This window comes from Notolepis coatsorum (assembly GCF_963971535.1).
Source record: "Notolepis coatsorum genome assembly, chromosome: 17".
In the NCBI taxonomy this organism is placed as follows: Eukaryota; Metazoa; Chordata; class Actinopteri; order Aulopiformes; family Paralepididae; genus Notolepis; species Notolepis coatsorum.
The window spans coordinates 66535651-66559943 of NC_140181.1; the positions used below are offsets into that span (position 1 = coordinate 66535651).

The 24293-nt window shown below is 41.1% G+C and overlaps 1 protein-coding gene across 1 annotated transcript; it reads right to left on the reverse strand.

Moving 5' to 3' along the window:
* Nucleotides 1-5931: 5931 nt before the first annotated feature.
* LOC311244065 (pepsin A-like) lies at nt 5932-22876 on the reverse strand (the record flags this gene model as incomplete). Its single annotated transcript, XM_084333475.1, has 9 exons — nt 5932-6066; nt 8443-8541; nt 11865-12009; nt 12156-12272; nt 12357-12553; nt 15836-15954; nt 16131-16248; nt 18418-18559; nt 22821-22876. 9 exons carry the CDS (start codon nt 22874-22876, stop codon nt 5932-5934), a joined length of 1128 nt encoding a protein of 375 aa, XP_084189601.1.
* Between the last annotated feature and the right edge of the window lie 1417 nt (nt 22877-24293).

Here is a 24293-nt window from a genome sequence, read left to right on the forward strand (position 1 = left end):
TTTTGCGAGGCCCCCCTTCCCGCGAGGCCCTTTTTCATCACATACCTAAAATCTAGTTTTGCTTATATGCTTATATATTTCACATTAGACACGTTTGTAGAATGTGTCTGACTTGTTCCTGGGTCTGCACCTGGGTCACTATTGGAGCTCTGGTGCTCTGCAGCAGACATACTATTGGTTTCAACGAAGGGAGTGGTTACTTACATCATAGTACGCCGCCGGAAACTTAAACGAAGAAGAAGAAGAAGAGTCAGCTGCGTTTGAATATTTCGCGCGTGCAGCTTTTGACTATTATGCTTAGTTATGCCAGCCAAGGTCGGTCATTATCAGTCGGTCAGTCACCAAGGAACGTTGACGAAAGGCGGGACAAATGGCCGGAGCCTTGTCATGATGCAGTCGGGATATAGCCATGGCCCATGATGATGTCGGCTAGTAGCTAGCTTAGCTAAAGGCTATCTAGCGTTAGCTAACCTGCAGCCAAGATGAAGAGGATGGTCGTTTGGCAGATGAACTTCGTCAACTCCACGCGGTTGTCTCCATCCTCTTGGACGTTTGGTGAGTTTTTAACCTATTCTATTAACTCTATTCTATTCCCGCCGTGGACATCGCTCTCTCTCTCTCTCTCTCTCTCTCTCTCTCTCTCTCACTCTCTGGAGCTAAACTGGCCGACTAGCTATTGTAGTACTACTAGTAGCTAACGGTGTGTGCCTGGTGTCAGCACCTGGCTGTATGTAGCCGCATAGCTTGCTTCTGCGTTAGCTAATGGTTAGCGATAGCCTGGTTGAGCTAACTGTTAGCCAGTTAGCTGTTTAGCTTCGACGTTAACTGCCGGCTGCGCTCGGCTGGGAACGTTCGTTTGATGCTATCAGTTAGCCTTGAGTTAGCTGTTAGCTTGTGCTACGACCATTGACATTAGCCGTGAGAATAGCAGGGGCTTCTGGCACTCTGACTACGACATCATCTTTGACAGAAGATGTAGTCGGGCCTGCACCATGACAAGGCTCTGGCAGCAGCTTATTTTTGTCCCGACAGCGAGAGGCCTTTCGTCAACGTGGAGACCTGTGTTGCGGCCTTTCGCCCTGCGTTCCTTGGTGCAGGTAAGATTAATGAAAATGTCATGACATTACCCCACTCTTCCTTCCTTCCCCTCCCGAATGTTTTGTTAATAACGATGTTTTTTTCCAGGCAAAACATATGCTACTTCACAACATTTGGAGATACGACATGTGCTGTGTGTGAATGTCTTGGTCGTTTGTGTAGCTTGGGTAGCGTTGGGCCGTTGGCCAAAGCTGTGTGTGGCCTGGTGTCACAGTACCTGGCTAGCCTATTTAGCTGATGTCGGCCATTGGCTCCTTGCTGCTTTGGTTTCTCTGGTATAGACCCTCTTCTCTTTGGATTTAAGTGTTGATCTTTGTCCTTTTGGGTCTCTCATACATGCTCTCTCTCTAACACACACACACATGCTCTCTCTCTCTTTCTCTCTCTCTCTCATACATGCTCTCTCTCTAACACACATGCTCTCTCTCTCTCTCTCTTTCTAACACACACAGTCTGCCTATGGCGGCCTTTCTCGATGGCTAGGCTGTGCTCGCTGAGTCTGTATAGTCAAGGATCTTCAGTCACAGTGGGGGGGGGGGCTCGCGTTAAATCTCGCACAGGGCCTCGCATTTCTCCCAGGCGGCCCTGCTAACAATGATCAAAAGCAAAAAGATGCCACTGAGCTCATTCAGCTATTTCTTGAGAACATGTATAGTATAAACAAAGGGCAGATCATTTACAGGTTTTTTTGTAGATACAGTACTGAATTTTGCCATCCAGACACATGCAATATGAAATATGAATATAGAATTTTAGGCCTCTACATGCCTTTATATGGTTGTGTGATACCTTTCTGAAAAGCCAAGAACCTATTCTATCAAATTACATAGTTAACTATGGATGTAGTGGCACCATGTGCCCAGTAGAGGGCAGCAAAGACCTAGAAGGAAATCTACTGTAAGTACAGTTACTTTCTGATAATGGCAACCGTTCCGTCAAAACTTACCGGATTGAGTCGTGTTTTATTGCAATAACATTGAGGTTTGTTCGACCCGTGAGATATAAACACACATTTTTTTCCCTTCCTTTGTCGGCGGCTGGTGTGAGCTGGGTAGTGTAGTTTTATGAAATGTAGACATCCATCGAAAGCCCTGTGTCTCCTCTTTCCTCGGACTACAACGATTTCATGAGTGCTTCCAGTTCTCACGTCTAAATCCTCTGTTTCCGATGCAATGCGCAGATATTTTTTATAAGCTCATATTTTGCTAATAACACTTAACCTCTTCCACCTGTGCGGTCCATCGGCGGACCGCAAATGACATCACGTCATAAATCAATCTCTCCAGACTGTTTGACAAAAGTAACATTTTATTTTTCAAACGTATTCAAGTATAAACATCATAACCATGTCACAACAGCAGTTATAATGTATATTATCATCAATATGTTAGTTTACCAATAGGTTAAATAGATTTTCGTTTTCGTTTTGGTGTTGTTTAGTTCGCAAAAGTCGACCATATTGGAAAATTTGAATGTCGGGAATTGTAGTTTTTTTGTGGCCATTTTGAAGAGGACACTGACAGCTTTCGATGAGCGTTGGCATTTTTCCGAACGACATTTTCCAAAGGGTTCTATGGGGTTTCAAGCTAATTACTTCTGTATGAATTTTTTTAATATCTCTTATTACTCGGGATAATAAACCACAAAACGTAACGTTATTGGTATATATTGAAGCACAGATAGTTTCTCTTCCCTATTTTTAGCATGTAGCAACAATTAGATTTGAAATTAGTTTCAAAATGGTGCCACCCTGGCAAAAATAAAAAAGCTACTGTACATACAGTAGATTTCATTATCTGTTCGTATGCACGCCTGGTGACACTAAATCCAAATTGAACTCGGGCATTTGAAATATAAGATTTGGCACAATCCATAAATGTGCGAATTGGCTATAATAAGGTAATTTATAAGCCTGCTATTCTATATTATTCTATAATAAAATTTCAAATTGCATTGGTCTGGATGGGAGAATTCAGTACTGTATCTACAAAACCTTCTGTTTAATCATCTTCCCTTTATTCATTCCCTTAGACTTTTTGTACACATGATCTCAAGAAGGTACTGAACGAGATCAGTGGCAGTTTGTCATGTCTGGTCATTTTTAGCATGGTGTTATTCACTGTCAAAGATGCAAAGAAAAATCATAATTCATATGTTTCATCACAATTTAAGCAAGCCTATAGTAATAGACACAATATTTCTGACAATATTCCATTTACTTAGGTATGTATTTTAGGCGGATTTTCAGAAAACAGGGCTCTGGGCTTAAGAAACAAATATAGTGCTGAAACAATATACACTTTGACTGCTGTTTTTCAGATTCAGACAACTTTATTGATCCCACATGGGGCAATTCATATTGTAGCTTTGCACGAGTAACAAAACTATCTCAATGACAACACAGCAACAACAACATTCCATGCTATACACAGTCCAGTAAAAGTAAAAGTAAAAATAGACAACTAGGTGTATAGGTTACTTAAAGTGATTACTCTCTGAGGTTATAAATCTGATAGCCGAGGGGACAAAAGATTTTGTGTAACGGTTGGTCCTACTCAAAGGAACGTCATAACGGTGGGCAGAAGGCAACAGTGAAAACCGCTGAGACAGAGCATGGAGAGGTTGATTACTGATGCTCGTCCCCTTCTTGACCACCTGGTCCGTCCAGAGAGAACATAGGTCTTCAATGACTCCAATTATTTTGGAGCACACTCTAACGATATTCTGTAGGCTGTTCTTATCTTTAACTCTTTCTCTGCCAGCTATTATCTTCATCCTGTAGTAAATGTGCCACGCTTTATATAGGCATTTTCACTGTGCGTTGCAGTGTTTGCAGGGCTATATCTATATTCTATATTATAGATATGGAGACAATACTATGGCTCATTTGACAGTAACTATCCCTCATTCAACATGTGAAAAAGAATAAATGTTTTCATGTATACGTTCGCGTGTTATCCCGTCGTGAATATTGTATAGTAGAGTGATCCTGGCTAATTCCTGAAAACAGCTCTATGGAGCGATATGTTTTTTGATGCTCTGATCATCATCAACGGCATTCGTTTTGAATACTATGTTGATCGACTGGATCGATATGAAATCATTGTAGGATCAAGGTGGAATTGACTTCAGATAGCCCTTACCTTTGATCGGGGTAATTCCAAAAAGAATATTGCAATTGTCTGATCGCGATTTCCAGTATTGAGTCCATCGGGTCCCCAACATAATCTGGCACAACACATGCATCGAGGGGCCATGGACGCCAATGTGATCGGGTGAACCGCTAGACTTGCCTGGACCAAAATTCTCCGCCCGGACGAGATTAGATGTGACACACAGTCTGGAACAGGGTTTCAAAGGGTGGGCGATACTGCCACCTAGCAGGATCTGGCCGGTACTGCACTCTAGGGGTCTCAGTATGCCTTTTAACGGTAACATAGAGGTCCGTGACACTGAATACAATATTAAAAAAAAAAAAAAAAAAAAAAAAAAAAGGAAAACAGACCAAATAGCGTGATTGCCGTTCAACGGTTGGCAAGCAAACACGTATATATACGTGGATAGCGCAGATTGAGTTAATAGATAGACCACTGAACCAACAGATAAAAGAAAATGTTAAGAGGCTTTCAATAAAAGAACCATAAAAAGTGCTCAGGATCTTCTCACTAACATTAAAAGAGTTCAGCTTTCTCAACACGTAGATCCTCTGCTGACCTTTTTTAACAATGGACTCTGTATTTAAGTTGAACTTCAGTTTCAGTAGAGGTCCATGGTCAGTCTCGGAGCGCTGCAGTCGGGATACAAGGACGGTGTCACCTGAAAATGTAACCAGATGCCTGTGGTCGTGAATAGATCTGCAGCGTTCCGTATACATAATAAATAAGAGGGGAGACAACACGCAACCTTGGGGGGAGCCAGTGTTAGAAATAGACATGTTGGACATCTGCCCATTGACAAAGACCTGCTGGACCCTCTCAGTGAGGACATTTAGAATCAGCATGAGACGCTGGTGTGGGAGATTGAATTAAAATGTGGGGCTGCATTTTGTTAACAAGACACTATGATCAGTGCTGGTCACATTTTCCAATAACTTCAATCGCTTCCATGACAATCATACATATTCTACTAGAAGGAGCAGTACAGCTTTTATGCTTCATTAAATTCAACACAGTAATGGGCACAAATACTTTTACGAATACTATATTCTGCAGCATTGGAGTGGAACAAGCTTCCAGTGGCCCTAAAAAGCATAGAAGAGGAAGGAAGCTTTAGATGTGCCACAAAGAAATGGCTAGCAGTGTAATGGTAGAGTAGCCACGTCTAGGAAAGAGAGGGTAGGGCTTATCTGTCTAGTCTCTTGTTAGTATGTGTGTGTAGGAGTTTAATACAGGTTAATGTTATATGGGGATGTTCTATGTTTTATTATGATGCTCTATGTTTTATGTTGATGTCTGTCCATGTCCAAAATCAGGGACCATGATGGAAATAAGTGCTTGCACTTTGTCATGTTTTTTATCCCTTGGATGCTGTCTTTTACTCCACAATAAAAATCAATCAATCAATCAGTGTGCATATTCTTGAAAATCTATTTGATCACTTTTATTACATTTCCCCAGTCATGTTTGCCTGAACGTGACAACAGTAACTGAATGTGGACAGTCAGTCTCACAACATCACAAAGACACAGGACACAGTACGTTTTGTTGCTACAATCTATTTAATTCAAAGGCAGCCAACATGTTCTCCATTTTGCACCAATATTTACAACCACACACTAAAACACAAAGGCCCCTACTTAAAAACACAAGGATAAAGGTTATACTTTGTGTGTGATTACACAGCCTTGACCAGACCAATGTATTTGCCACCAACGTTAAAGATGGTGTAGTACTCCCTGATGAAGACATCACCAAGGATCCAGAGGTTAGAGTATTCCTGACCAAAGCCAGTCCTGCAGCCATATGCGCTCTACAGAGAGAAAAAGGATTACATTTACTCCACTCCCAAAGAGCTTAGTATTATGTGTTCTGATGAGCCATGGTAACAAACAAGAATACTATTATGATACCCAATCCTGTGAAATGTGTTGGTTGTGTGAGACTGTACGTGCGTGTGTATGTTAACTTAGGGTGACCATATTTTGATTTCCAAAAAAGAGGACATGCTGGCCCCAGCCTCGAGATACATAATGGTACTCAAAGTTTACTCAAATATGCTTTATTGTTATACTATATTTAACACTAGCACAGCCGACAAGGGGTCAAATGACCCCTAGGCATTTTCAATAAATGTATCCTCGTCACTCGGTCGAGCTCCAGCTCTGTCACTCAATGACTTTTCCTAAAAGTACCCGTTTTATCTGGCACGGTTTCTGAAATTTCAAAATGACTTCAGGAAAATGTAATTAGGTGGTGGCTGGGTGGCGCAGCGGACATTGAGCTTGTCACCAACGCAAGAGACACCGGGTTCGACTCTGGCTGTCGGCGTTGCGTCCGGCTTGGGCCAGCCGTCATACAAATTCAATTGGCAGAGTTAGAGGGTGGAAGTCGATGGGTGGTAATCTGGACGTTGTGGACAGCGACTCCTACAGGTCGGTTGGGGATGCCTGCACAGCAGAGACAGGAAATGGCGGGGGTAGTGTGAGCCTCCCACACGTTACACCTCGCCAATGAGAGTCCGCGCTGGCAGGTGAAAAGATGTGACAGGCTGCCTCCTCGTGTACCGGAGGGGACACGTGATGCAAGGCTTCTATCCTCCCTACAACCGGCCAGTGGGGGGCATATGCGAGCAACGTTCAAGACAGGGGAGGGAAGAATTGGCACAATGGAATTGGGATGAGAGAAAAATAGAAAAAGAGGAGAAAAAAGTGGTTAAAAAAAAAGGAAAATGTAATTAGAGCGTTATTCCACATATGGGCCATTGGAACAGACGAATGTCACAGCACTTTGCGAGCGTCTAGCGCAGGGGTGGCCAACCCGTGGCTCTTTGCCCGTCAATGTGTGGCTTTTCCATCCAAAAAATAAAAATAAAAAAAATTATATATATATATTATTTTTTTTTCTTTTTTTTTCATTGTGGTAAACCTCATATTTTTATATTCAGAGGTAATTATATAGTTTACACTGTTTATTTTTCTCATATTTCTCATATAAGCTGTCGGGTCATCTGACCCGTTCCTGGCGGGAATTAGTGGCATTTTCTGCATGGCTGTGCTAGTGTTAAAGTATGCCTCCTCTGTATGGATAGAAAATTATTATTTATAGTATTTTATTATCTCTCTATAACCAAAGACACACCAAACCGAAGTTACTCAACAATCAACATGCTTTATTATCCCTAAAATGATCTCTCTGACAAATCTCAATGGCACAAGAATAACTTAATAATCAACCTGTAAACAAAATAATAGCTCACTTTTCAAGTCTTAAGGACAACAAGAAATAACAAAAAAAATTCTAAAGTTCTAAATAATACCTCTTCTGTAGAAAATCCAGCTTTAACAAATTATCTCTGTATCTTTTCAATGTAAATAATAAAACAGTAACCTCACAAAGATACAAATCTAATTATTTTAAAAGTACACTATGCAGTTTTGGATTTGTACACTTGCTTAACTTTCCATTAGTGAACATATTTATTACCTATGTTTATTACATAAATCAAACCAAAAACATTTGGAGGCACCATGAACCAAATATAAGGCTACTAAACATTTTGGCAGTGTCAGAGTCTGGAAATGTTTTTTTTCCAATCCATGCATCTGTAGCTGTTGTGATGTTTCACAGTATGAAATGCAAACGCATTTACAGCATCCTCTGTTTTATTGGGTCTAACAAAGAATTCTGTCAACTTTTCAGACGAACTCTCACCTTGCACAGCTTTAAAAAAAATTAAAATTAAATCTGTGTCCATGTGCGTTTTAACAGGTGGGGTACCGCGTCTGGCCTTCATGGTCACGGCACTTTGCAAGCGTCTAGTGGCTCGGGCTGCATTTTACGCCGAACATATAATATACCCGTCGAAAGATCTATTTGTTACCGTTCGAATGCCACCTCACTCGAGCAATTCCGTGCCTCGGTTCTCAAGTTACATGACGATATGTCAGGCGAGCGTCTTTTTATGCACCGCAGGTCTTTGAAACCCGGACATTTTCATGAATTTATAAAAAACCCGGACGCCCCGGACAAGACGTGAAAAGAGTAAGTAAACTTTATTTGTATAGCACATTTCACAGATAAAATCACAAAGTGCTTCAGAGAGGACAGGTCTGGGCAAAAGAGGACGTTTGGTCACCCTAGTGTATGTGTGTGTTCTCATTTGTGTCCATGTGTGTGTGCAACTGACCTTCAAGACATAAGCAGAGGCAGGGAGGGTGAAGGCGTGTCCACTGATAGTGAAAGTGATCTCAGGCATGCTCCCAATGCCCCCGCAGTTGACTGTGGACTGTGGAATGAATGTCACATATTAGGCAAAATTGTGTGGTTATAGTAGTAATGATATTTCACAATCATGTGAGTGAATTAAGCGCGCTTTCACAATTCAATACTACCTAAACGTCTCAATACCTTCGCAATTCAGTACTACCTAAATGTCTCAATATTTCACAATTTACTACTACCCAATACACCATAAAAACACATCAAGGCCACCTAATCCCTTCCCTTAATTGGCTGATATCAAACCTTGTCTCCCCAAGACTTTCAGCCATTGTGTATGTTTTGTGGGCCGGGTGCCTGTTTATGGCAATGTCCGCTTTACATTGTAAATCGCTTGTCTGGAATGTCTGGAAAAGCGCTATAAATGCATTGTCACACACAGACATTTTCTGAGACACGCTTGTTCCTCTTATCTATACCACCAGGGGGCACTTTTTTTCAAAGCCAGACTTGTGGAATAGATAAGTAAAGGAGAACGAGTGTGTCCAGTAAAACGAAGGTGCACATGACACCACAAACGCAACTTTTTCAACCAGGTTTACTAGCTGGATCACAGATGTGACTTCGGTGATAATTCACCCAGAGACTTTCAAAGGGAGACTAACCAAGTCGTTCTCACTTCCTGTAATGTGTTACGTGAGCTACATAAAGTGTGGCATTGACAGGCTTACTGCCTCCATCTAGGTGGAGACTAGAGCCGTCAGAGGCTACATTCACTCCAACGAGAGGTACAGGTTTTGGCCTAATGTGGCTATTCTTTTCTTTACCCTAGAAACTGAGGTAAATATTGGACCATATCCATATGTTACAAGTTGAAGGTGTTCTAAATATTTTGACACTAAACTGAGGTTTTTCTTACCTGTAGGTCCAGTGCAGAACAAGTTTGCTACATACTTGTCCTGCAGTCTCAGTGTTAACGATAGCCCTGTGTACAAGTCCTGCCCACTTAGGAAACAGGAGCTGTTCCATTTTTATCTAATTTGTGCAGCTTTGCATTATCAAGTCAAGTCAAGAGTCAAGTAAAGAGTGTTCTTCCTTTATAAGAGTATATTTGATTTATCTGTAATAGAATATGTAAAAGAAAAAATATATATGTATATTATATAATTGTGACCAATGCAGCCTTTGTGCCGACATGTCTCCATTTTCATTTTACAGATTTTTCCAGATTGTGAAAGTACAAAATGTAAGCTTTCAAATGATGTGTCATACTTTAAAATCTGAGAATGTTTTGAATATCATATATTCATTTAAATCTTGTGAAGCAGTCTGTTGTCTAGAACACTCAAGGGGAGAAAATGCCTCTCAAAGATTTTCACACTTTAGCTAGTTTGGGGGGGGGGGGGGGGGGGGGGGGGGGGTGGACAACTACCCTCACCTGAATAGCATTAACATAATTAAGTGCTGTCACAGTAATGACTGTGAAAAGTCTACATGACATTATACAGCAGATAACATGACATTGTACAGTAGATAACTATAATCATAGTTCAAGCAATTTTCATGCATTTTCAAGGTGCCATTTCAAGCTTTTCCAACATCTAACTATAACTATAATCAAATATATAAATGAGTACTACTGGGTGTAGTGCTAATCAGATGTATGTACAGAGTTGTAGTATCAATATGTACAGTGATACAGTAAAGTATAAAAACAATAGCTTGTTCGTGGTCATACTGGCCAGCAGTGTAACTAGTAAGAGTAGGTAAGGGATATGTACAGGTATGTATACATTTATTTTGTATAATTTTTTTAATGTTTAAATATCAACATTATCTGGCAATCCTCACTATCAAACTCCTCTGATCATCTGGTCTTTCCAAAGATATGGGACACATGCGCGCGCACACAAACACAGGGAGAATGGCTTCAATTATTTTAAAATACTTCAGCTAAGTTAAATGTTGCATGTGATGTATTGGGCTGTAGCACGTTAGCCTAGCATAGCACAATGAATGGAAGCGGATGTGCCGGTTAGCTAGGCGAAGGAATAACGCAGCCAGAACGCAGCTTTCTACTGAATCCTTCCTTTGCACTGGTGGCAGGGAGCTGGGAAGCTGTATCTCTCTCGCCCATTGTTGTGTTACTGTCTGACTGGGTTGGCTAGCGTCAAGAGCTGTTGGCTAGCGCTAGCTGATGCAGCAGTAGTGGGCGAGAGAGAGGGAGAGAGAGACTGCTTCCCCGCTGCTATGAGAGCTCTCTGTCTCGGTCTGCTGGCTGTTGACTAGCGTTAGCTGATGTAGTAGTGGGCGAGAGAGAGGGAGAGAGAGACTGCTTCCCCGCTGCTATGAGAGCTCTCTGTCTCGGTCTGCTGGCTGTTGACTAGCGTTAGCTGATGCAGTAGTGGGCGAGAGAGAGGGAGAGAGAGACTGCTTCCCCGCTGCTATGAGAGCTCTCTGTCTCGGTCTGCTGGCTGTTGACTAGCGTTAGCTGATGCAGTAGTGGGCGAGAGAGAGGGAGAGAGAGAGACTGCTTCCCCGCTGCTATGAGAGCTCTCTGTCTCGGTCTGCTTCAGCAGGCTGGAATACCGCGCAGGGGATCGAGTACAGAGCTCTCCTCAGTCCATGGATTTTGCGCTCCTCGACCGGGGACCTTGTCAAACCTGAGCGCGCCAGGCCACGTATACTGACAATCTCTGTGCGTCCATCGTTAACGTTAATGACTCTCTCTGTGTGAATGCCTTTACCTGGCTCAGTGAATCTGAATAAACACACAGCGTGGGCGTACCTCCCAACGCGCAGTTCTATTCAGATGCAAAAAAAAACCCAGCCCCCACCTCTCCTCTGTGGAGAGCACAAACTGTTTCAAAACAGCCTTTTTTAAACACAAAATTCTTACAATTAGAGTTATTATATCTGTTCGCTGTTATACTAAATATGTTCTTCAACTCTCGAACTGTAGTTATATATATATAAAAAAAAAAATTGTATTGTGTCTCTCTGTCATTTCACCCTGGCGACTTGTAGGCATCATCACCAGACTGGGTCACATTATGTATATTTATTATTTAGTTATATTATATATATTTTGTTTTGCTAAGCAGTTCTTTCAACATAATTTATCTCTGAGGAGGTGTCTAACTGTTGTTACCTGTACCGATTTCTTTCATTTCTTTAAAATGAAAACTGCACTGATTGGGTTATTGGTTTACTGTCCTTTCGGAAATGTATCCTGTGCATATGTGACAATAATCAGACAATAATCAGATAATCTAAACCACAGACAACTACAAACATAACAATACTAACAACAGCAATCACCAAGACACCCAAATATCAAGTTATAGACACAACATATAATAATAACATAAATGACGTGGTCTGACTTACCTCTCCATACTGGTCAGTAGTGGCACCAACATGGGAGTTTATGTTGCTGATGTCACTTTTTGGGCCAGCAATAAGGGAGGTACCAGTATCAATGATGGCTTGGCAACCACCAGAGCAGGCCACAGTCTGACCGTTGATAGTAACACTGTAATGAAGAACAGCAGAATTCAGAACATGGTCACGTTTCAAAACTGCCACTGACATGAGATGCAAAAGTTGCATGTTGGAATGGTTTCAATTATGTTGTTAACATGACTGTTGAATTGGATTTGTTTTGAAAGTGTTAATTACCTGTCCATGGTGATCTGATAGTAGGTCTCTGAGGACAGAGGGATCCAGGTGAGTGGACCAGTGTAGTGATCGCTATCATAGCCACCAAAGATCACCTCGCTGCCCTGCGCTGCGTCTCTGAAGAAGAATAAAGACAGATGTACGTGAATTTAATATGACTGAAAGAAATTACTAATCTGCCCTCTCATACAATTGTATTACCTGCTCAGGTAGACAGAGAAGAGATTCTGAGTCACCAGCTTCTGACTGACCATGTTGTCAAAGACAGGCACAACATTGTCAGAGGCAAGGGACTGGTAGGCCAATCCCAGGATACCATCAGCCTTCATGCCAGCCATGAAGGGAGCCTCGGTCTGGCTAAGTCCAAACACCTGGTTGGCCACAGAGATTCCACCCACCTGGACACATGAAGCACCTGTCACTCACAATTCACTTAAAGTTCACAGTTTATTTTAAAAGAAAAACAAGCATAAAGCGAATTGTGAAAATTAAAGTATGGCAAAGTATGAATTCTCCTCTTGCATGTTTTGGTTACTGTCGCAGGTTGACAAGGATAAGACTATACAGCCATCAAAGGACTTGTCGTTAGAAGTGGACGTCATCATTGGACTTCGATGGACAACCACAAGCAAGCAAGTAACTTTGTACATTGAACCTTAATTTCTGCTCTGAGAGGCAGCTGGACTATGTAATTGGACTAATTGGGGAGGAGTTGCAGGCTTTTGTGATATTTTGTGTGTGTGTGTGTGTGTGTGATTGGTTACTGTGTTTTGTGCCCCTCTCCCCCCTCCTATTGTCTCTCAAAGCATTCCTATAGGAAGACAAGAGTATCATGGGCTTCAGCCTTGGAGATGAAACCAGGTAGGAAATATGGAATGTCAGACTGGTTCCTACAAAAAGTCTCAAATAAAAAAGTATCTTCCCAGCAGCTGTGACGGTTCCTCAAGCCTTTACAATGCCAACCCATCCAACCACTAAAAAGCAAAGCACAACCAGCTCGATCCCTTGGCTTGGGAATCACCTCTGCTACAGTACACCTCCCCAAGATAGTGAGCAATGATTGGAGGGACTCTCTCCTCCTCCTTCCTCTCCTGTGTCACAGCGGCTGATCTGTGCCGAGGTGCCGGCCCCTCGCGCTGCTCTGATCTCACTATGTGCGGAAGAGGGCTGGTTCTCAGCAGCCAGCGGTGTGGTCTTCAGAATGTACCAGGAGAAATGTTTACTGTACCCCGAGGATATAATAAGCAATAAGCAGTGCTTACTAACGTTATTAGTTACGCTATTTCTGACCGAATTAGTCATTTTGTAAATATAAAGACAGATTATTTTTCACACGGACTTGGTGCACATAGGCGGCGGATGGGCTTATGGTCTAGGTAGCCTGTATTGGGAACGCCCCCTTGCGCGCCGCGCGAGAAAAATTTGACCTTTTATTTTTGGTTTCACGCAAACTGTCCAGGTTCTGATTTCATATACACACACACTACTAGGCTATACTACAGCGAGCCCCACTCATTTATATATAGTGCAAATTAAGTGTTCAAATGAAGGCATCCAATAATATATGAACCATTGTCTTACCTTAATGCAGATAAATGCGACGTTTCGTCTTGGTGAGAATTGAATCACAAGTTGCAATGAAGTGAAAGTTTTTCGTAATTTAGATCTCATCATGCTTTGAAAACAATGTACATACAGTAGCTCTAAAAAGTTTCCACGATTTGATGAACTCGGACTCTCATCATGTCCTCTTAGAGCAAGCCCTTGTTTGCCAAGATAAAACAACATACAGCCTCAGGTGATCGCTAGTTATGCCTCCTCGCTTCTCTACAAAGCGATCGGCGGGCTGAAATTCAGAACACAGATGTTTGCTTTACTCTGCCTGCGGGATCAGATTCAGGATGATCATGTGAATGATGTGATTGGCCACATTATTTAACCTGAGCCTATGCGTGATTGGTTACTGCCTGTATACCTGGAATGTTAAACGCTGCCACAGATTGACACCTTCGTCGTTGACACCTCGGCCAGCGAGCCGGCTGCAGCACAAGACACACACTAGCCAGCAGCCTGCGCATATATATTATATACATTTCAACAGTGGCGGCCGCTGGCGCTGGTGCCTTGTGGTTCGCAGTTCACGTTAATAGGTCGAGTTGAAAATGTAATGCTCTGAGATGCTCTGGAGCAATCTCTCTCGGTCTCTCGGATCAATCAAATCAAATAATTAACACATGTATGTTGTCATTTTAAACAACTCACCATTCATTCATTATGCATCAGCAGCAACTAAATTATGTTTATAATGTTTGTATAATGTTTATACAAACGGGTGCGTGCGATGTGATTGGTACAGACAGTACTGGATGCGGTCTGGAATGTCAACTGTGTCACCACACCTACCCATTGACACCTCCGACACCCCCCCCCCCCCCCCCCCCCACACACACACACACACACAGACAGGCTGCCTAATTCTGCAGTATGCCCAATATTATTTATATATAAATGCTAAATATTTACATCAGACATGTACAGACAATGTACAAACAAACAATAATTCTACATATTAGGTACAGGCAAGCATATGGTGTTAGAGTTCTGCAGGGATGTTGTTGACAAGTTCTTTTTTAACCATGTTTTGAAGTGGGGGTGGGTGGGGGTGGGTGGGGGTGGGTGGGGGCTCCTGCCAGTCTTCAGTGTATTCAGGCCGTCTGGAATGTTAAGTGTCACCACACCTATCCATTGACGGACCCCAGCCCCCCCACACACACACAGGTACACAGGGGAAAAAAATAAAGGCTAAAAACCCCCTTTTTTTTTTTTTTTTTTTTTTTTTTTTAATAAATAAAAATAATGTGTCGACTGGTCTGGGAAGGCACAGCCTGCCCCAGCCTTATACACCCGCCGCCCATGTTGGTGCATGTTTTTCCACGCTGTAATATGGGGTTGAAAACGTGTATAAATATGAAATAAATGCAGATTTCTGTGGTTTTTTTGTCATAAAAAGGGATTTACTATCAAACAAACGGGAAGATAAGTGGTTAAAATTCGGAAATAGTTGTAATCTTTTACAGATATATTGAGGTTATGCTCTAGTGCTCTTCCTGCATTTTTATATTTTTTTATATATTAAAAATTAAGAATTATATGGCCCTGAACTTGATGCAACACTTTCCTGCTTAGCATTATAACTCTGCTAACTCGTTAAGGGGGCATAAACCACGTAGACTACCTAATGCCAGGTTTTAGGGAGTACAGCCCCTACACCTACACTGTAAAAAATAACGGGAAATTCACTGTATTATTTTACAGATTACTTTTGTTTTTCTACTTTAAGTGTAAATGCCATACAAATACAGTAAATTACCTTTTATCAAAATATTAACCATTAAATAAAGGTTGTAATCTGTAAATGGATTTGATTTTACTGTAATTTGACAGTAAGTATTTGGAAACCATTGATGCCAGACATTTACCGTTTTCTTGCAGCTTTTTTTCTTACAGTGTACACACTACCACCGCCGGACCCCCAACACCTCCTTCTCAGTGGGAAAGCCATTGGCTGTCTCTCCCTTGACCAAAAGTTTGTTTGTACTAATATAGTATCTTTTTCTATCTCTTGTAGCTATGTACTCTGTTGGGAACCCACTATGGTCATCCAGGTTTGGTGACATTACCTCAACGGTGTCAACGCCCAGATATCCAGTCATGCTGCCAGTGCCATACGAGATGGAGAGTGACTCACTGCCCAACTTGAAGCTGGAGGACTTTTGTGGGTTGAATTTCCTGTGGTTCTCTGCAAAACAGAGAGACAATTTAAGAATTAACTAGAATAAAGATATTCATCTTATAGATTGAAATTCACTGGGGGAAATAACAACTGTCCAACAGTTGGTAGAATATAATGAGCAAAAATGTATTTGGAACCACTGGACATACAGGGAAGAAACAGCATTCTGGGTTCAAACTCACGGCAGGCCGGGCTTCTGCAGTAGACAGAAGGGATCCATAGGTTGGAGGAGCCGGTGTCAAAGACGACGCTGAAGGACTGGGGAGGGTTGCCAATGGAGATCACACCATAGTAGGCCATCTGTGGTGGAACAAGAAGATGTTACAGAGACACAACCCTTTCTATGTTGTTAATTTGACCAACGTCATATATTTCAGCTGACATTGTTTCAAAATATGGACGTATAATCCCACAGTGGCATATTCATCAGCATCATGATGTATTATATTCACATCATATTCTAGACATAAATGGCAATATGTATAAAGATAATTCACATGTATAGTCAATCATAATCATAATAATGACTTTTGACAATTTTTACAATGGCTTGGAAATATTGAAATTCACCTACTAATGATATTGCTTTAAGAAAAACAACAAATTATATTATCATCCAAAAAAAGCTGAAAGACACATGTCTCCTTTTATTTTGAAAGACGTTTTTGTCGCTACAGTAGCTTGAACTTGCTAAAAAGTTAACATTACAATCTTGGGGAAAATTCAAACATTTTGATTCCACCTCACAATCAGAATTGATAAAGTGAGTGGTGATAAACATACAAGGTAAATGGCTGCTTTTTTATATAGCGCTTTTATCCAAAGCGCCTCACAATTTGTTACTCATATTTTACCCATTCACTCACACATTCACACACTGACGGCGGAGGCAACCATGCAAGGTGCCAACCTGCTCGTCGGGAGTAATTAGGGGTTAAGTGTCTTGCTCAAGGACACATCGACACGCTGCCAGACGCCTCCGGATTGCCAGACGACTGCTCTACCTCTCAAGCCACTGTCGCCCGTGTATATTGCTGTAATTAAACACTTGACCACATCTCTGGTCAGTGCATAGAACTATCCCGACTGTGGAAACAACGTAACGCTAAACCTTCTCAGTTGGAGATTGTTCTGTTAGAATAGTTGTTTGTGCCATATGGAGTTATTTGTGATGAATACGGTGGATGTTCGATATTGGCTTTTTTACCGATATCCGATATACTGATATTGTCCAACTCTTAATTTCGATATCAACCGATACCGATATATGCAGGGTCCTCCCCCACAAAAAAACTGAATAATTTCAGGTAATTAACATTACATATGTCTTGTTGTGGAATTAACACAACATTATGCATACTTTTCACAATAAATAAAATAAGAATTTGTTCTTGCCTGGGTAAATAAAGGTTAAATAAATGTAAAAAAAAATATATATATATATATTATTATTATTTTTTTTAAACCGATATGGATAATTTCCGATATTACATTTTAATGTCAATATCGGCCGATAATATAGGCCGATAATATCGGACATCCCTAGTTTTTACCGTATTTTACATTGCACAGTTTGGAGAGGAAGCTATCGTATGAGGGACTCAGACATCATGACATCAAGAAGACACATGTTGTACACTGACAGCAGGCACGTGCACACATAGAGGCCAAGGGGTGCTTGAACACCTGCCTTTTTGAGCCTCATCAAAAAAGTGCCCTTTTTGAAATTTAATTTTTTTAATTTAATTTTTTTACTGTTACGCATATAGACTGCCCTTCCAACTGAAAAATGTCAGGATAGAATAAAAATATTAGGTAAAGAGAGAGAGATGCCCCATATTCCATTGCAGTTTGCACGGCCTCCTCAGCGTGCCTCTCCGCGGACCTATATATTTTATGCATAGCGTGGGTGGTGATGATGATGATGATAGAAACCGCTGTGGCGCATACAGTTGAATGCTGGTATTACACTCATTGAGGGACACGAAGAAGTCAAGTCCGATGGGATTTGGGCATCTCAAATACAAATCGGGATTGGAATAAAAAATGCATTTATATTAAACAATACAGAATATACAGCACTTCTTGGGGTCTGTAGGGTAAGCACTTATTCCCTCCCCCCTGAACATTTATGGAGATGTATGGGCCTTTTAAGTCAGTGATAAAAGTGTCTTTCAAGGATAAGTGAGCTCCTGCACTGATTATTATAGTTCAATATTCAATATTCGATCACCAAAACCCCCCGCTATGCGTGCTCGGTTAACATATACACACAAGTGTAGTGCCCTTTTCAGCCTTTGAGCACCTGCCCCTCTAAAGTCCTGTGCACGTCCCTGACTGACAGTATAACCTGGTTCAGTCAGTGTCACCAACATAATACAAGTCAACAACCCAGAACACCTCCATCAACTTAAAGGTAAATGTTCTACACAATCAAAATAACCAAAACCAGTTCTGGTGAGGACTTACGTCAGCATCATTGGTCATGGACTCGGTTCCTTGCTCGTAGAACTTGGCTGTGGCCCTGTGTGGGTACTGCTTCCTGTACTCCTCCCACAGACCCTTCTCCTCCAGACTCTCCCTAGCAGTCTTCCCCTTAATTAGAGGGACCCTGCACACAATGCAGAATACATCAGAACAATGAATAAACTAAAATTGTGATTATTTGAAATGAGGACTGTGTGAGGACAAATTTTTCATGGAATAAGTATGTACTTTAGTGATTCAATTATTTCTCTGTAACACTTTACTCAAGGGGGTGTAACTGATGATTAAATGCCAAGAGTCTGCTAGTTAACTCATTCATTCGTTCATTCATTCATTGAGTGAGTTCGATTAGATTGGGTCCAAAGTTCCAGTCCAGCTATTGTTATGTACAATGGTAGTCTCCCATGAAGGGTTTTTATAGATAAACAAAAAAACAATGGGTCTCATTCCCGAATATTTCCCAAAGACTTCTCTTGGAAGACTTATCTTGGAACCGTCTGAGACAGAATCGACTACAAGTTCACTCTGAGTCCCCAACGCATGCATGGGGAAGATGTCTTAAGTGACTCAAACGATCACAGCTGAGATGCCGGCGATGAGGAATGTCACCATTCTGAAACATGAACGTGAGCGTTCCCGTCTAGGTCATTTGCATACAAAACAATGGGTCTCATTCCCGAACGAAGTTACGACAAAAAATTTCGTCTTAGCCAGATTTCGGCCCATTTAAGACATATTAGGGCTGGGAGTGGGAGTCCCCAAATTTTCCTGAGATCAGATTTGATCGTGGCTGAGAGCAGATTGCTCGTGCTGAGGAGCACTCTTAAATCTGCTCTCAGCCACGATCAAATCTCATGATTGATTGACTAATTTAAAATGTCATTATAACTTGACAGACTGTGTTCTCATAGTGATTCCTTCACGTCAACGCTACAGGCCTCCTTGGAATTAATTACTTAATCATAATTAAAATAAATATGACAATATTTGTACGATAAGAAATTACGCATTTGATGTCGGAAAAATAAATAATATGGATTCATCTGATCACAGGGCAGCTGCTTAACCATATCTGAACCAGCTATTTTGGACAAATGTATAATTACTTTAATTACTCAGATATTCAAACACAATTATGCAATTATTGTGAAATGATTGAAAATAATAATAATTTAATGCCTTCTGTGGAATTTGTATTTCTTATTTGTTACACATCTGTTTTAATGATTAATTATATACATTTGAAAGAATGCAGGTCAACATGCAATGTATCCCATTGATTGGTATACAATGGGACAGACCTTTGTTTGATTGATTGATTGATTGATTGAAAACTTTATTAACAGATTGCAGAATGGGTACAGTACAGTACAGCTCAATTACATAAGGGGATGCAGACCAGAGAAAGAATTTCGTCTTGTTTAGGGTCAGGGTCCCCCATTTTCAATTCATCATAACATATATGACACACACACGACACAGATAGACAGTACTGCTACATCTATACATTTATGACATACCAGATTTGCAAATACAGTACTGTTTGTGATACAAAAAGAGTCCAGAAAAGAGAGTACATTTGACGTAGAAACTGTTGGAGGAGGTTGGGTATGGAGGGGTGAGTGGGGGATAGACTTACACTGTACAAGCAAAACTGTACATTGGATGATTGGAATATTGACAAAACCATACTTGGTCATTTACTGTACATTGGAGGGGGTTGATATAGATATAAACCTGCATTCCTTAGAATATATCATTAATCAATTAAACTTATATTGAAATACACTATATAGCCTATACACCAACACTGAAATGACAGTGGATAAATAAATAAGAACTAAAGCTAATCGGTGCACTGGAAATAGACTGCATTAATATTCCATAACAAGTCTTGTGTGCGCCTACGGCCCTACGAATGAACAGTATAGCCTATATAGGCTTAATTATGGAATAATAAGCCATACTGCGTTCATTCATTACGCCCGCCGTAGGCTATATATATTATATTTCATTCATTCATTCATATACAGTACTGCGCGCTGTTAAGCTGTTTTCTCTCTCTCTTAATGGTGTTGTGTGTAATGCTGTTGCCCGTTTCGAGCTTCCTCGAAGTGTTTCTGGCTTGCGGTGGCTATTCTGAAATTAGGCAATACGATTATGTGAGCATGTGCTATCAAGAAAATATATGAAAGTTATTACTTCAACCCTAAATCCGTGGATCTTTAAAGACGAAACACAAGTCAGTTAACTCCGCTGGCACGATTCATAATATCCAAAAGATATCCATTATGCACAATCAATTCCGTGATGGTGAAGATGATGACAACATATAGGCCTGTTTTACCCTCTATCTTGCTTTTCTCTCTTGTGAACTTGTCATTTCAATATTTTCTAATAGAACAGCAGCTACAGCGGGATGAGTCCCGTGCCACGGGCAACTAAAGGAAGCATTAGACCGTATACCTCTCATGGGTAAAATAACAATTCAGTGATGTTGAACAACCAATGAACATAAATCGTGAGCCGTGACGTAAGGGTCCCTGTTGCGTGTAGTCTTTTACCAGCAAGATAGAGGGTAAAACAGGCCTATATGTTGTCATCATCTTCACCATCACGGAATTGATCGTGCATAATGGATATATTTTGGATATGAATCGTGCCAGCGGAGTTAACTGACTTGTGTTTCGTCTTTAAAGATCCACGGATTTAGGGTTGAAGTAATAACTTATTATTTTCTTGATAGCACATGCTCACATAATCGTATTGCCTAATTTCAGAATAGCCACCGCAAGCCAGAAACACTTCGAGGAAGCTCGAAACGGGCAACAGCATTACACACAACACCATTAAGAGAGAGAGAAAACACTGCTTTAAGGAAAACAGCTTCTCCCAGACAGGATTTGAAAGCAAAGGCTACGTGTCTTTTTGTTCTCCACCGACAAAATACAGCATTTGTTTTCTTGAAAAGTATAGATATTACTACGCTAACATAATCACGCTGCTGTTATACAGCAACTTGGACAGTAGTTGAATGAGAACCTGCGAGGCGGCAGCTATGTGATCCTGAAGCAGGCTGTTAGAGGCAGAAATAGGCGTAACGCGATTGTCGCAGAGAGAAACGTCAGTGGCCAATCAGATGGCGGAACCCGAACGCGGAACTGCAAGTGCGTTGGTACTATGCAGCGCAGTATCTGCGATCTCCTAATAAAACAAGTCATTAGAATAATATAAGCCTACTGCGTTCATTCATTACGCACATAGACTATACAGTACTGCAAGCGTGTGTGTGTGTGTGTGGGGGGGGGGGGGGGGGGGGGGGTGCGCGGCTGTGGCAGGTGGTCACGAGTAGTAGCCTGTATCGCGTACAGTCCACCAGTCCGCTGCCCGACTCTGGCGGCCTTAATATGTGTACTGTACTTACTGTACGTATAGGGCAGAGCATATATATAGTATACTAAATCCTAATGAAACAAGTAATTAGAATAATATAAGCCTACTGTTCATTCATTAGACACATAGTCTATACTGGCGCACACAAGACTTATGGAATATTAATGCAGTCTATTTCCACGCGATTAGCTTTAGTTCTTACTTATTTATTTATCCACTGTCATTTGCAGTGTTGGTGTAGTAGGCTACATAGTGTATTTCAATATTTGTTTTTTAATGATATATTTGAAGGAATGCAAGTTATAGCTATATCAAACAAATGTTTGTCCCATTGTACCAATCATGGGATATATTGCATGTTGGCTATCCTGCATTCTTTCAAAAGTATAATTAATCAATAAAACAGATATGTAACAAATAAGAAATACAAATTCCACAGAAGAAGGCATTAAATAATTATTATTTTCAATCATTTCACAATAATTGCATAATTGTGTTTGAATATCTGAGTAATTAAAGTAATTATACATTTGTCCAAAATAGCTGGTTCAGATATGGTTAATCCAGCTGCCCTGTGATCAGATGAATCCATATTATTTATTTTTCTGACATCCGCGTAATCTCTTTTTTGTCATATTTATTTAAATTATGATTAAGTAATTAATTCCAAGGAGGCCTGTAGGGTTGACATGAAGGAATCACTATGAGAACACAGTCTGTCAAGTTAATACAATTTTCAATTAGTCAATCATAAGTGTGCTCCTCAGCACTCTTAAATCTGCTCTCAGCCACGCTCAAATCTGATCTCAGGAAAATTTGGGGAATCGCGCTACCAGCCCTAATATGTCTTAAATGGGCAGAAATCTGCCTAAGAGGACATTTTTGGTCGTAAATCCGTTCGGGAATGAGACCCAATGATCTCTTCAGATTGGTTATAAATAATGTCAACCCAGTTTTCAGCAGAGGTCCTTAGTCAACAGATTATAACTTACCTGTGGAGACATTCAGAGAGAGCCACCAGGGCACACAAGACAACAAGCCACTTCATGATGGTCAGTGTCTTCTGTTGTAGGACTCAGAGAGTGAGGTGTGATGGAATACTACAGCCCTTATATACAGCACCGCAAGGTCTACTAGATGCCCTTTCCTTCCCAATATCATAACTCGAGATAAGAAATATGAGATATGGTGAGATATCAGTTATGAAAGTAATCTATGTGCAAGTTTCCGATTCTGCCATTACTCTATAACTCTATACTCGGATAATCTGATCATCAAAATTATGACAGCTTTAGCTATTGCCATTTGTTTAAAAGCCATGGGGTTTACTTAGCAGGGGCTTTAGATTAATTTCAGAATCGCCTGTGATGCTTTTTTCCTATTGCTAGGTTTTTAGTGAGTGTTTCCTTACCTTCGCATGGGGTATGTCTGGGAGTGTTGCATTTATTTATTTTACATTTTATTTTGAATTTCATGGTGTTTTTTGTTTGGTTGTTGTTTGTTATTGTGATGTTTCTTCTTGACTTGTTTAAAGAAGACCTGTCCGGCCCATGGGGACATTAACGTGTGTTGTGGGGCCTACCATTCATTAGTAAAGTACTTGAAAAGATAGTTTCAGTTCAAATTAATTCCTTTCTTGAAGAAAACAACATCTTAGAAGAATTTCAGTCGGGATTCAGAAAATATAGCACTGAAACTGCCCTCACCAAAATAATAAGTGACCTCAGGCTAAACTCTGACGAGAATAAGATCTCCATCCTTATCCTGCTATTTCAGTGCAGCATTTGATACAATCGATCACAATATTCTAATCGATCGTCTTGAAAACCTTGTCGGTTGTGTGCTAAGCTGGTTTAAAACATACATCAGAGGGAGGAAATTCTATGTTATACACTCATACTGGCCATCGCGTCTCGCTCTTCGCCGTTGAGATATACCTCATCTCCAGTACCTACTGTACTTCATTAACAAAACAAAACACCCATGCACTTGATCCGGCCCTGCCCCGGTGTACCCCTATAAGGCACCAGGCGTGGTCACACTCACCCTTCATCTTTTTTCGTTTTCCATCATGGACGTGCAGGGCATCCCATGTAACTAGCTGTTGATGAAATGAAGAGAGAAATTGAACAATGTTGGGTTTCGCCGGAGATTTTTCCAGCCCCTGGAATCTTCTCAGCATGTTCCAATGGCGCGTCGGGCCTGTCCTGGGGTTTCCTTGTCTTTTGACAGCAGATCGAGGGATGTCGCACGATGTTTAGCTATCGGGCTAACTCGCGCCCAGGTAGGATCTGCGCCACTAGGCATAACAATGCTGGCGTTAGTAATGCTGCTCGAGTTGTCCCGGGAGACAACCGAGTTGTGTATTGGCGCAAGGGGCAGGATATCTTGGTAAACGTTGTTGTTTTCCCGGTTATCCTGGAGCGGGCGGCTAACGTTATGCTATGATGCTGGGTTACTGTTTC